The 15,147-nt window shown below is 46.6% G+C and overlaps 1 protein-coding gene across 1 annotated transcript in view; it reads right to left on the bottom strand.

Moving 5' to 3' along the window:
• The window catches only part of PHF11 (PHD finger protein 11), a 21,101-nt gene continuing 5,954 nt past the window's right edge, over positions 1–15,147 (bottom strand). The window contains exons 4-10 of the mRNA XM_088667137.1: positions 13,716–13,849; positions 6,450–6,496; positions 4,011–4,075; positions 3,498–3,567; positions 2,197–2,319; positions 1,642–1,713; positions 1–1,009 (exon numbers count right to left, since the gene is read on the bottom strand). Of these exons, the coding sequence (XP_088523263.1) occupies positions 846–1,009; positions 1,642–1,713; positions 2,197–2,319; positions 3,498–3,567; positions 4,011–4,075; positions 6,450–6,496; positions 13,716–13,849 (675 nt within the window). The 3' untranslated portion in view covers positions 1–845. The remainder of the gene's footprint in view (positions 1,010–1,641; positions 1,714–2,196; positions 2,320–3,497; positions 3,568–4,010; positions 4,076–6,449; positions 6,497–13,715; positions 13,850–15,147) is intronic.

The raw sequence follows: 15,147 nt of genomic DNA on the forward strand, positions 1-15,147 counted from the left end.
TTTGTTAAAAAAAACCCCACTTTTATTAAATGATTATTTACAATTCTATAATCAAACAATTGCAAATATTCTTTACACACACACACACACAACTACCTATTATTCTAAGAAACTGATTCTCTGAAACATTTTAACATTAAGCCCTCCTGAGGTATCTGAAACATCTAAGGTTTGGGCTCCTCCTGCAAGCCCAGGGTCATTTTACAGACAGGATCTATTCTGTAAAACTGCAAGTAGGACTTTCTCTTTGGAAAGTGAAACTAGGGTGTTTAATTTCAGTCCCAATTGTGGCCTTGAAGGAACAAATAGAAGATATTTCCATTGATTTAAAAAGTATGTGTAGTGACAACTATTATAGCACCACAGTGCAATCCTTTCCTGTGAGAGTAGAGTGGCTGACCTTTGGTTCTCCATCCCATCCCGGATGCCTCCTGGCCCTGCTGGCTGGGGCTGATTGGAGTGGAGAATCAAACAAGAAGTGGAGAGCTGCCCTGGTTCTAGAGACTCAGTTGCAAAGAACATGTGGTAAATACATCTGATTCTCCCTCTACCGGAATAGATGAGAAAGACGACGATACAGCCATGATCTTGGAGATTGCTATTATCATAAGGACACAGGCTTTCCCTTGCCTTTCCAAATAATCACATAAATGAATTGGCAATAGACAAAAAAAGAATTTGACTATCAAAACCAAAAGGAAAAAATGTCTTTGCTGGAACAAAAGTGTCTCACAGTCATGATTAGTGGAAAAGAGCAGTTATAACAAATGTGATATATAAGGGCAAGCAGACTTATCTAACTGGAAAGTTGATTTTATGCAAGAACCAGATAGGAGAAATCATGATCAAGTATTACAGAAAGATGCAGGTTGTCCAGAGATACTATTAGATACACTAGCTGTGTCTTCTGGGGCAGGTAGTACTACTTCCTTCAAATCTTTCAGAAGCTCAATCTGAGTATCCAGACTTTCCCGTGTGTGCAGTAGCTGCTGAATTTTTTCTTCAGCTCCTGTAGAATTTACAATTGATGCTTAGTATTAATGTAAAATGCAAAACTTTGTTATTTTCAAATGATTCCTTTTGTGAAAAGTTCTCTAATATCTTCTCCATTGTGACTGTCCTTTCAATCAACTGATTTCTTAAAGGCAATTTCAGTTGCCTGAATACACAAGCATAATTCTACAAAAGGTCAAAATATTAACCCCCTCCCAAAAACTTTTTACAGGGAAATGTATATAACTATTATTCATGCCTGAAAAGGCACAAAGGGGGAGTATGGATTGGTAGAGCAATGTAGCAGTTATGCCAGGCAGCCCCTTCTTACAGCAGGAAATATATATTACTGATCACTCATTTCCTTCTCCTTCCCACTCCTTAAAAATGAACAATGGCATATATATCTACTTATTGAGTTCCATAAGACTTAGTCCCAGAAATGCAGCCTAATGAGCAGACTAGGCAAGTGGTTTTCTTCGTAAGATCAAAAGAATAATCAAGCCAAATGGTCTGAATTATTTCCGCACCAAGTAACTGATCTATTCTACTTTGGTGCTGGGACATTTGTGCTTGGGTTTTAGTGCCAAACCAGATTGCCCAGGCTCATCTGAGAGAAGTTCCAATTTTTGCTTCATGCATACATACCAGAGTGAGCCGTTGCAAGTATATTTTCAAAAAGGCCACAATCAAAGAGTGACATTACTGTTTCTTCATATTCTGAGGGTAGAGACAAAATCATGAACACAGATTTTAATATACAGTACACACAAGGATATACTCAGTAAAAATAGGTTACTGAGCTGTATGTAACCCACCCTGGACATGCTTGGTGAAGGCTGGGCTATGAATGCATAAAATAAATAAAGTCCTGCCAGTGTATAAAATGGTCATGCCCTCCCCCCCCTGCACCCAGGGGTCTTGGGACTGTTGCACTTCACCAGTCTTCTCTTTCTGTTTGCACTAAAATCTGTTGCAAGGGAAGGTCACAGGGTGCCCCAAAGTCCAGTTGCACATATGTGTTCTGTAGGGGAGAGTCAAATACTCATCCTGCAACAATAGGCTTGGGTAATAAACAGGGCCAAGCAGTCTTGTTCCTGAGAGGTAAGCCCTACTGAAGCACTCACAGGTCATGACTAGGACCAAAAAGCTAAAATTAGCAACTGACCCAAATGGCTATGACTCAAAAGCACTCTCCAGTACCTGCTTCAGGAGTGTTGTCATCCATCAGCTTTTCCTGCGCAAGGTGAAGAGTGTCTAACATTTCCTCAAAGATTTCATCAAGAAGCCCAGCCTCCTTGCACTTCCTTAAAAAGTCTATCCTTACTGTTAAGAGATAAATACATCCTTTTTCAGTTCCATACCTACTGGCATTGTGAAGCTCTTTCTAGCAAGAGTAGTAATTTACTTCCAAGACATTTTGTTTTTTAGCTTGCAAGATACTCTCAAGTCATAGTTACACTAAAATCCTGGATGCTTTAAATATTTTTTGAAGCAGCGATCACTTCTCCACCAGGGAAAAGCAGCAGCAGAAGAGGCTCAAGAACAAGCCAAAAGTTTAGATAATGGGTGTTTCCCCTGTGGCTTCCCCCTCTGCCACAGAAACCCAGGGGTCCAGGTTATTGATCTGCTGCTAGTGGTCACAATGTGATTATGCTATTTTTGCATTATAGAAAAAAGTGAAAGTAAAGTATAGAGTGTGATGATGCCTGAAAAAAGATTATCCTATAATGTGCAAGGCCTGGAAACTCCTATGAAACAGAATTGAAGGTAAATTTAAAACCAGTGTCATGTGAAGATTACTCAAAAGCTGAAGACTAGACCAGGGGTCCCCAGACTTACCGGGCTTCGGGCCGGTGCCCGCCGCGCCAACCGTGCGGCGGGCCAGAGGGCGGGGGAGTGTGCACCCGTGCGCATGCGCACATGCACACGGGCGGGGGGAAAATCGCCGAAAATCGCTTGTGCGCATGCGTATGGGCCTCCCCCGACCCGGAAGTGCATCGGAAATGACCTCTTCTGGGTCGGGAGAGGCCCATACGCATGCGCACAAAGGATTTTCGGTGATTTTTTACCGATTTTGAAGATCGCCGCCGCGCCGCGCGCTGTAAGAGCGGGCGGCGGCAGCGGGCGGCGGGGATCGTCGCGGGCCAGATTGGGAGGCCTAAGTGTCCGAGACCATCCAGCAATGAATTAGGAACAATTCTGGGAGAAGAGAAGAGAGAAATGCTGAAATCAATGAGTTTGGTGGGAATGTTTGCAAAGGAAGATTTTTTGGCCCAAATGTCTAAGTAGTAGTTTGCCTAACTGTATACTTCTCAGAAGAAAGTATGTTTCTGTATCAAGTCACATTTATATATATAGGAAATGGTCTCTATAATAATCATGAGTGGCCAAATTAATTGCTCTACAGCCATCTTTGTAATTTGAGTCACATTCCTGGCAAAAAGCTGCAGAACAGGCTATACTAGAAATTGTAACAAGTGCCAAACACAGTGAAGTCCTACCTTTCTGCTGGTCATTTTTTCTCCTAAGGACCTGTTGTAGGCTCTCTTCTGCAACTGTTTCATTATCATTCTGTCAAAAGTGTTTTTAAAAACAAGTTTGCATATTTATCAGTATTGTTCAGAACACTAACAACAATGTTCATGTTTTTTCCAGTGTAACAATCCCCACCTTTACACGTTAACAAGCTTGGAGCTGAATCCTATCCATGCTCTGCATTTGGCATATGCTGTATCTTAAGCTAAATTATCTCCCAAGTAATCCATGTATTAATTCATATCACTTTTCCTCCAAGCAGCTCAAAGTGGCACACACAGTTCAACTATGCATATTTTATTTTCCAAGATTTAGCACCTAGCAGCAGTCAGAAACTAAAATAGGTCAAAAAAGAACAAACTGAATTAGAACTCAGTCTTAAATCACATGTGAGACCAACGTAGCAAGGAAGCATGGCTCATTGGAGGAAACTTGCTGTGGAATGTAGACATTAAAAAAGGCTTTAAAATATATATTACCATTTTTTTTCTACTGCAGGAAGAGTTCATTAGGATTGGGGGCCGTCCCTTCTTGCTGTCCTCATCTAGGAATAAGATAGCTGCTGCTTATATTGATTTATTATAGTACTTCAGTAAGTTATAGCAAGATACACTATAAAAACAGACAGAACACATTAGAATTACTTCTTTTTAAATTCCTCTTAAGAGTTACGATGATAAGGACTTAGGAATCACCCAGTGAATTGACATAATGGCAAAATGGAGATTTAGTGTGTTTTTATTTGTTAACAAATACTACTTCTTGTATCTTGAATATCTAAGTAATACTGGCACAAAAGAGTGCAATAAATTATTTCCCCCTCTTTGCACCTTGGGCCAAGTCAAAAAACTACCCTATGCGGTCACACACCAGTCTTGAAAAAACAATCACAGAATTGTGGGACAGTATTGTTAAGTTTCATGCTATTCATGCTTTTACTTTTTAGCCACAGAACACACTGTGTCCACAACCTGAGTCTCTCTCTCTCTCTCTCTCTCATTTCAGTTATGAGCCAAGTACTAAAAGCTTCTCCCAGCACAATTCTATCCAGAAACAAGAAAAAGGAAAACATGGGTCAAATCAGAATGAGTTGGTGGTGGAAGTACTCTCTGAAAAGTGTCTTGGAATTGGCAGGAGCAGAAACAAGAATGAATAAAAGTATTTTGGTGTGTAATACAATTCGGCGGATAGGAAAATACCACCATTTGAAAGAACCAACATTTACTTTAAACTGTAAACAACAATTTTAAGAAAGCTAGATAAGCAGCAACAATAACCATTCTTGAGATGTTCCCATCTCAGTGGCCAGCTGCCCTTTCGCCCTCAACTGTCCCTCCGTCCTACACAAAATGTGAAGTTCAGAGTCTCTGAGCAGCTGCACATATTTTGTAGGTGCAATGAGCAGAGAGACAATATCAGGCTGCCTTGTGGGCAATTTGTGTGGGCTTTTTGAGAAAATTAGTAATTTTCTGTGTCTTGGAATCTGGCCATTTTCTGAATAATTAGGAATAATGTCAGCTGATGCGTGATGCCAACCTAAGTGAGCAGGGAATTATCTACAAGGCACTAGTTGATGTGGAGGGCAGAAGAGAGGGGGGCTTTGCTTTTCTGAAGAGCTGCACAGAGACAAAATCAGAAAAACAACATTTGTTGGGTCCAGTAATGAGCACCAACCACTGGAAAACTCTTCCAGGTGGAACTTGAACTGGATAAATCACTGCTGAACCAGACCAACCTCTGACAAAAAAAAACCACAAAATCTGCTATGGTATAGTGAGTATTTTGTAGTTCTCTTGTTCATATGGGTAGGAGAAAAAATACATTGGTTTTCAGGGTTCTATAAAAGCACTGTTGACACATTTTTTGTCACGTTTCAATAGTGGGGTATGTCTAAACCAGTGTTTCTCAACCTTTTTTGGGCCAAGGCACACTTGTTCCATGAAAAAAATCACGAGGCACACCACCATTAAAAAAGTTTAAAAAATTAACTCTGTGCCGCCGTATATTGACTATATAATTATGACTGTAAGAAACACTTGCCAATTGCTGTGTTGGTTGCAATCCATAGCTGCCAAGTCCGGATCGTAAAGATCCGGGATCGGCAGCGCATGCATGACCGGAAGTTGCGTGACGCAACTTCCGGTGGCGCTTTGCCCTTCTATGGGCACCAGAAAATGGCGGCGCCAGTGCCAGAAGTCGCTTCCGCGCATGACCGGAAACACGTAAAAGCGACTTCCGGTGCTGGCGCCGCCATTTTCTGATGCCCATAGAAGGGCGGAGCGCCACCGGAAGTCGCGTCACGCAACTTCCGGTCATGCGCGGAAGCGACTTCCGGCGCCGGCGCTGCCATTTTCTGGTGCCCATAGAAGGGCAAAGCGGCACCAGAAAAATGGCTGCCGGGAAAAAGCGAATTTAAGGGACAATGCCGGGATTTTCTGCCAAACGGGAGACCGCCGGGAAACGGTGAGAAAAAAGGGGTTTTCCCGGCGGATACGGGATACTTGGCAGCTATGTTGCAATCTCCTGTAATAAGGCTTCACAAGCCGCTGATTTCTCTGCCAGCACAATCCTTTGCTCAGCAAGTTTCAGGTTGAGCTCATCCAGCCAGCTTCTTTAAGTTTGTCTAAAACCACCCTCCCGGTGGCTGTTGAGAGCTGCGCTCGCCCCGCGTCATGACCTGGCCGGCTTCCTTTCCGGTGGGTCAGTGCTGTTTATTGGCGGCCGCCAGGCACGTGACAATGCAAATCGCCCTTCTCGTCGCCGCAGGTCACGGCACACCAGCCAGCGTCTCGCGGCACACTAGTGTGCCGCGGAACAGCGGTTGAGAAACGCTGGTCTAAACAAACATTCCATTACTGCATCAGCTAAAAATGACTATTTGAAGCATGGAGAAAAGTCTGATGAGGAAAAAAACTCACCATAAAAGCTTGTCTTCTTGACTGGGTCATGGTTTGGACAGAACATTCTAATACATTGGAGAAATAATGAGAGAAAATAAATTGAATTAATATATAAACAAAAACATTCATTGCTATTAAAATGTACATAAAGGTAGTAAGACACAGTGAAAAGAGTTCAGTTCTGCAAGAATGGTAACACTGGTACTTGCCTGAAAGGAGCACTAAGACACCCCCAAGTGCCGATTCAAGAAAGGGTTTGATGTGCTATTTTTGCAAGAAAGAGTCATGAGTGTCTGGCAAGCTATGTAGAGTGGAGTGATCAGTGTTTACCAATGAAATAGTGATATTGTTTTTCAGAGAAAAGAAAATTCCTTACTATAGAAGTACGTAAGTTCTCCATTCCAGAAACTTTCAGAAGTAGGCACCTCTCCTTGACGAGGAGACAAAGCCCAAAAGCTTCTGAGTTGTATCCAAAGCAACACTAAGTCAAGGTCCTGTCAAGGCAAGGATTTTCACTTGTGCCCTGGCCTTCTCCTTCCCTTGCACTGTTGCACACAGAAGGGTGAGGGCAGGCTCACAGAGCAACAAGTCCCAAAGGCAGGAAGGGAAAAGGGGGAAATATCGTAAGGGAAAATTTCAACATCCTCCCACCAATCACTATTGCTCTGATGATTAAAACTAGAGCCCCACACGCCTGCTTTTAAGTTTTAAAACTATTTTAACATCTCATGGACCCTCTTCCTACCTCCGTGTGCTCAGTCTGTCTCCTGAGCTTGCTGCATTTATCAGACTCAAAGAATCATAGAATCATAGAGTTGGAAGATACCACAAGGGCCATCCAGTCCAACCCCCTGCCAAGCAGGAAACACCATCAAAGCATTCCTGACATATGCCTGTCAAGCCATATGCCTTAAAGACCTCCAAAGAAGGAGACTCCACCACACTCCTTGGCAGCAAATTCCACTGTCGAACAGCTCTTACTGTCAGGAAGTTCTTCCTAATGTTTAGGTGGAATCTTCTTTCTTGTAGCCTAAGTCCATTGCTCCGTGTCCGCTTCTCTGGAGCAGCAGAACACAACCTTTCACCCTCTTCTATACAACATCCTTTTATATATTTGAACATGGCTATCATATCACCCCTTAACCTTCTCTTCTCCAGGCTAAACATACCCAAGTTGTGCTTTTAATATATCCCTTTTAACAAACTCCCAACCATCATGAACTCCCTTCCCTTTTAGTATTTCTGTCCATGGGATTTCACCCAGCGTTTCCCTAAGTTTTCTGAAGTCGGCTTTCTTAAAGTCTAGAATTTGAGTCTTAGTATGCTTGGTTGCTCCTTTCCGCATTATAAGAAGAGCATGATCACTCCCACCTAATGATCCTGCCACTTCTACCCCACTAACCAGGTCATCACTATTGTTTAGGACCAGATCCTCTTGTTGCTTCTTCCACTTTCTGGACAATGAAGTTGTCTGCAAGGCCAGTGAGGAATCTGTTCGACCTTATGCTCTTGGCTGAGTTTGACATCCAACAAATATCAGGATAGTTGAAATCCCCCATTACTACTACCTAACTTCCTTTTGATTGGTTGGCCATCTGTTCCAGGAAGGTTTCATCTGTGTCCTCAGTTTGGCTTGGGGATCTATAGTAAACTCCCACAATGAGAGCACTGTTATTTTTCTCTCCTTTAATTTTGACCCAGATACTCTCAATATGGCTATGAAGTTTTAAATCCTGGATCTCTTCACAGATATACACATCCCTGACATATAACGCCACTCCTCCTCCTCTCCTGTTTTGTCTATTTCTCTGAAATAGATTGTATCCCTCTATTACTACATTCCAATCATGAGACTCATCTCACCAGATTTCAGTGATGCCTATTATGTTGTATTTAGTTTGCTGTACCAAGAGCTCAAGTTCATCTTGTTTATTTCCCATGCTCTGTGCATTAGTATGCAGACATTGAAGACCATTGATCTCTTTTTAAAGGAATTTTTCCTCCCACCACTAGGTCTGCGTGGTGTTTGCTCCATTTGGTCCTTGACATTTGGATGATCATCTTCAGCACTTGATAGACTCCTACTTCAGGACCACTGTCTCCCTCCCCCACATAAGTCAGTTTAAAGCCCTCCTGATGAGGTTTTTTTTAGTTTCATAGCAAAAACATTCCTCCCAACCCTTGTGAGGTGCAGCCCATCACTTGCCAGAAGTCCATCTTCAAGAAACTGCAGATCGTGATCTAAGAATCCAAAACGTTCCTGCTTGCACCATTTGCAAAGCCAGTTGTTCACTATTTTTCCCTCTCTCCCTGGGCCACGTCGTTCAACTGGGAGGACAGATGAGATGACAATTTGTGCATTTAATTGCTTCAGCTTCCTGCCCAGAGCCTCATAATCACTTTTGATCTTCTGGAGGCTATGGCTAGTAGTGTCATTGGTTCCCACATGGACCAAAAGGAAGGGGTATTTGTCAGTGGGTTTTATGATTCCTTGCAGCCCTTGTTACATCTTGGATCTTGGCCCCGGATAGCCCAAGATATTGACTACCTATATTAAAAAGGTATACCAGAGATTGTATTTCTTGCAACAATTAAGGAAATTTAATCTACCCCAAGAATTGTTGGTCCAATTTTATAGAGGTACTATTGAAACTGTTCTCTGTAATTCCATTACTGTCTGGTATGATACAGCCTCTAAGCTGGATAAGAAGAGGCTTCAACGAACAGTAAGAACTGCAGAGAGGGGAATTGGTGTTAGTTTGCCTCCAATAGAGACACTTTATGCCACTCGAGTTAGGAAGAGAGCAGAGAGAATTGCTGTACCCTTCACATCCTGATCATCACTTGTTTGTTTTACTCCTATCCGGATGTCAGTACAGGACTCTATATACAAAAATGTCTAGGCACAGGAGTAGCTTTTTTTCCTTGTGCTATCAAAATGTTGAATCTGTAGTTGTGGGTGGAAGGGAGGCCAGTTGGTGGTATGGGGTCTTTTCACTGTGCTGTTGTATTTTGAGGGGAATACTGTTTGTATGAGGCACGCTTTTCCTTTACATTGCAATGTAGTCGAAGCAAAATTCCAAGTATGGTTGATACTTGGCCAATAAATTATTCTACAGTGGTGCCTCGACTTACGAATCTAATCCGTTCCGAAGGCACCTTCGTAAATCGAAAAACGCCATTGGAAATGCGATTTCCCATAGGAATGCAATGAAAAGGGAAAAATTCGTAAGTCGAAGCAACCCTATCTAAAAATTCCAAAGTCGAAAAATCCCTATCTAAAACCGCCATGGTTTTTCCCCAGATGTCGAGACATTCGTAAGCGTGCGACCATTACCCCCATTCGTAAGTCGAAAACTTCGGTTGTCGAGTCGTTTGTAAGTTGAGGTACCACTCTGTCTGTCTGTCTGTCTGTCTGTCTGTCTGTCTGTCTGTCTGTCTGTCTATCTATCTATCTATCTATCTATCTATCTATCTATCTATCTATCTATCTATCTATCTATCTATCTCCCTTCTCCTTTCAGTGTTGTGTCTTTTAGCTTGTACACTTCTAAGCCATTATGGGATGCTTTAAATAAACAAAACAAACTATTGTAGAAACGAAAACTAGTCAGGTCTGTAAAATTCCATTCAAATTAGCTCTCGCTAGCTATAAATTTCAATTCTGCCAGACAAGGAGCTCTTCACAATTTAGAAGGTGAAAACAGACAACTTGGTGACCACTTGAAAACAGCTGCACCCTGGCATCTCAATTGCCTCTGGCCCCTCCATCATGCCAGTAGCCCAGTGACTCCAAAACAAGAGAGGACATTCCATTATCTGAATTCTTAAGACTAGTCACAAGAGTCTCCACCTTCTCATGACAAAAGTTCCTGCACTTCAAGTTACAAAGACTCACATCTCTGTCTATCAAGCCAGCTAATCAAAATTATTTAAAATGAATAGATTGGGTTTTTCCTTGGCCCTCTCTGCTTAGAATTTATTCAGCATATTTCCCATGAAATCCAATACAAGACTTTTAATGCCTACTGAGACGTAAGCAGGTATAGAATGGCATCCTAAATGAATCACTTTTGTTGACTCTTCAGTATCTCCGAGTTCATACCAAGTGCTTGATTCTGCCACCTTGTAGGTGGATTTGACAGCCAAGGTGAGCAACTTATAAAAGCGGGCATACCATGAATTTGCTTACTCACATCTTATTCTGGGGGATATAAAAAGCTTATTTTGCTGGTTCTCAGCAAAGCTTGAGACATTTCAGGATTGTTTAGGTTCGGATATTGGGTGGTAGCCAATTGAAAGGTTTTTGGACTGCAGAGGAAGCTTCTGTGAAAAGAATGAGGGCCAATTTTTCTACCTTCCCCTTATTTCTGCAACTCTGCTGGGCTTCCACAAACTTCCTTGAAGCCCCTGAACTGAGCTGCCCCTGTGCTGCACTAAATTGGCGCAGTGCGGCACAGGGACTTGCTTCCTGCGCTGACACCGATGCTGGAAATCGCGTCTGCGCAGAAACCGGAAAATGCAGGCGCACACGCGATCTGGCCCACGGAGGGATCTCTGCTGGAGTGAACCAGCCCAGGCAAGGAAACCTTGCCGACCCCTGGTCTATTATCTGGCCATTAGGTGCCACAGCAGGTGCTGTGATCTTCCAGCAATTTGACTTCCTCCTCCATTGTCTCCCCAGACAGACGGGTGCCACCAACAGGCAAAGAGAATACCACCCAACTGTCAGGGGACCATTGGGGTCAGGGGAGAGTCCGGTGAATCGCGAGTGGCCTCAGACGCTGCCAGAGCCCCAGAGCTTAGCGACCGGTAACTTCCTCCGGAAGGTGAGATAGGGGCTCAGGAGGAGGAGCAGACCCTGGGGGATGTTGAGAGGAGGTTTCCAGAGACAGAGCTGCAGAGGGCAGACCAAAGCACTCAAGAGGGGGAGGATCCACAAGGGGCAGCTCTAGTGGATCCTGCCACAAGGGGCAGCTCCACCAGCACCCTCACCCCAACAGAGAGGGGGGGAAGAGGAGGGACCAACGGAGGAGATTCCTGGGTGCCCAGGAGGTCACGAAGGGAGGTGCTTCCGGATTCTGGATCGGATTAGAACGGTCATGCTTTTTGACGCTCTGTCTTGTACATACCGTGTTTCTCATATTATAAGACATGTCTTATATTAATTTTTTCCTCAAAAAAACCCAACATGGCTTATTTTCAAGGGATGTCTTATTTTTTAATAAAGTGCACGCGGGCGCTGTTTGCCGGGCTTGTCAAGCCCAGCAAACAGCGCCCGCCGATCTTCGGTGACAGGCGGGGGTGGGGGGAGAGCGGAGAACGATCTCCGCTTTCCCCCCCACCCCGCCCGTCACACAGCACAGGGCCGAAGATCGGCGGGCGCTGTTTCCCGGGCTTGTCAAGCCCAGCAAGGAGCGCCCGCCGATCTTCGGTGACAGGCGGGGGTGGGGGGAGAGCGGAGAACGATCTCCGCTTCCCCCCCACCCCCGCCTGTCACACAGCACAGGGCCGAAGATCGGCGGGCGCTGTGTGCCGGGCTTGTCAAGCCCAGCAAACAGTGCCCGCCGATCTTCGGTGACAGGCGGGGGTGGGGGGAGAGCGGAGAACGATCTCCGCTTCCCCCCCACCCCCGCCTGTCACACAGCACAGGTCCGAAGATCGGCGGGCGCTGTTTCCCGGGCTTGTCAAGCCCAGCAAGGAGCGCCCGCCGATCTTCGGCTCTGTCCCCCGATGCGCTACAGCTCGGGGAAGCAGGCAGGGAGCTCCTGCTGGGTCCCGCGGCTTCGCCTCTCGCTCGGTCGGGGCTTTGCGATAGTGCTTATTTTCGGGGTATGTCTTATTTTTCACCAACCCTTTGAAATCCTGTCATGGCTTATTTTTTGGGGATGCCTTAAAATATGAGAAACACGGTATCCTATATAATAATGTCCAAGTTGTCCCTGCGTCCAGTTGTCCCGTGTGTCCCTGGGGTACTGCGCATGTACCCCAGAGACACAGGGATTGGATGGAGGGACAACGGCCAACCGCCGCTCCGCCAACTGCCGTTCCGAAGCCCAGTCTCATGCTGGAGGTGCGCGGCGAGGCGGCGGGGGAAAGAAGCGCTCCCCCCCGGCAGCCTTGCCGCGCACCTCCGGCATGGGACGGCGCTTCCTCGGCCGAAGCGGCAGCGGGCGCCGAGGGAAGCCGGCTTTGGCTTGGCGGCGGCGGGAAGAAGAGGAGGAATTCCTCCTCTTTTTCCCACCGCCGCCAAGCCAGTCCCCAAGCCGAAGTGTGGCGCGGTGGGGGCTTTTCGCTGTTTGACTTCCCGGAGTGAAGGGGGGGGGAAAACGGCAAAAAGCACCCGCCGCGCCGCACTTCGGCTCGGGCCTGGCTTGGCGGCGGCGGGAAGAAGGGGAGGAATTCCTCCCCTTCTTCCCGCCGCCGCCAAGCCAGTCTCCAAGCCAAAGTATGGCGCGGCGGGTTTTTTCGCCGTTTGCCTCCCCCTGGGGGGAAGGCAAACGGCGAAAAGCCCCCACTGCAGACTGGCTTGGCGGTGGCGGGAAGAAGGGGAGGAATTCCTCCCCTTCTTCCCGCCACCGCCAAGCCAGTTCCGGAGCCGAATTGCGGCGTGGCGGGGGCTTTTTGCCGTTTGCCTCCCCCTTAGCTCGGGGAAGGCAAACGGCGAAAAGCCCCCCCCCGCGCCGCAATTCGGCTCTGTCCCCTGCGCGCTTTAGTTTGGGGAAGCAGGCAGGGAGACGCAACAGCCCGGGAAGCTGCGGGCTGTTGCGTCTCCCTGCCTGCTTCCCCGAGCCGTAGCGCATCGGGGGACAGCCGAAGATCGGCGGGCGCCGTTTGCCGGGGTTGACAAACCCCGGCAAGCGGCGCCCGCCGATCTTCGTGTGACAGGCAGTGGGGAATGCAGGCAGGCAATAGAGCAAGCGCCTGCCTGCCTTCCCCGCTGCCAGTCCCCCGGTGCTTCGTGCAGCGCTGCTGGGTGCCGACCCGGCAGGCCGCTTCCTTGATCTGGCGGCCTGCCGGGTCGGCGCTGATCAGCGCTGCGCGGAGCACCGGATCGAGGAGCCGGCATGCATTCTAGCGCCCGTTTATTTAACGGGCTGAAGACACTAGTGTATATAATAAAACCCTGTAAAAACCAAGCACGGGGTTTGGAGCCGCTTACTCGTGAGGAAGCTACCAACACCATTACACCAACCCCCCCCCCAATAATGGTGTCAAAGTAAAAGATAAATGGAAGAAAATTCTCAAAATGCCACAAATTTTAGAAAAGAATTTGTTAAATACCGGTAAATGCCTTGAATTTCATTTGTTTCTATTGCAGCATCATCACACAAAGCACAGAAATAATGGTAACTTCTGCGACAGGTTTTTATCTCACAGCCAACAGTAGCTCCTTTCTTGCGACAGAAATTGCATATCTGCAAAAAATGGATTTTTTAGTCTAACAAACTATACCATATCAGGTTGGTTCTGATGTTAGCAATCCTAGCTTTCAGTGAACCAAAAATTTTAAACCACAGTCTTTGGCATGGCTACTCATAAGTAAGTCCTACCTGAATTCAATGCAGCTTACAGCCAGGAACAGGGGTTAAAATTGCAGTCTAACTTTGTCCAATCATTACTAACTTTCTTTTGCAATTTTAACTACAGAGAAACATTTTTGGTTAAGAGAAATGCTGTGCTTCTGTCAAGCTAATGGTTCGGCTAGCCTATGCCGCTACCCCACACTTCATTACATTTATATTCTTTAATTTAAAAGCATGTGGTCGCAGCCTTCATGGTATCTCCATACTATTATTAGTCAGCATTATTATTAGTCTATTGATAGCATCCCATATATTCAATTTGTGGGGTGCCATGAGTGGGGTAGTACCTCTGGTGGGGGACATGTCCTGCTCCTTCTGGGGTAGTTGGTCCACCTCTGGCCCTCACCCTGCCCTCAGCTCTCACCTCTTAGAAGCTGTCAGCGTGCAACAGCAGCCCCAACCCAGGAAATGGCTTTGACTGGGTGGCTAAACCAGATGTGGAGCCAATGGGTCTCAAACTCTTAGTGGGTTAAGGACTTTCCTTACATGCAAAGAGAGGCTCCAACAGATTGAGCAGACAAGACCAAGAGTGGGTCCAATGCTTAAGAAGGCGGTTTTCTGCATGTGCTGTTGAGGGCAGTGAGGGGCAGATGGGGCTCATCAACCTGGGAAGGGAGCCCATCAAGGAGGAGCCTTCTGCTGCCTTTGTACCGTGTTTCTCATATTTTAAGTCATCCCTACAAAATAAGCCATGGCAGGATTTTCCTGAGTTGAAGAAATATAAGACATACCCCAAAAATAAGCCGTAGTGGTGGGAGCAGGTCTGGATGGCGCCATGGAAGAGGAAGATGCCTGTAAGCGCCTGGAATCGGCTGCTGCTGCCCCTCCAAAATGTCCAGCAGCATGCACCGTGCCAAGCGCTGACCCGGCGGCGGGACACAGCAAGAGCCGCAGCGCGCGCTGCTCCGAGCCCCGACCCGGCGGCGAGACCCGGCAAGAGCCTCAGCGCGCGCCGCGTGGAGCCCCAACCCGGCGGGACCCAGCAGCATGCCCTGCTGAAGCGCCGACAACGCGCGCAGCAGCCGCCAGTTCCGGGCGCCGAGCCGCGACAGGAAGAGGAGGGACGCAGCGGGACGCAGCTACAACGACAAAAAACACCCGGCCGAGCCTTCATTGGCCGCCGCGGCTGC

This window comes from Zootoca vivipara, chromosome 3 (assembly GCF_965207765.1).
Source record: "Zootoca vivipara chromosome 3, rZooViv2.hap1.1, whole genome shotgun sequence".
Classification (NCBI taxonomy): Eukaryota; Metazoa; Chordata; class Lepidosauria; order Squamata; family Lacertidae; genus Zootoca; species Zootoca vivipara.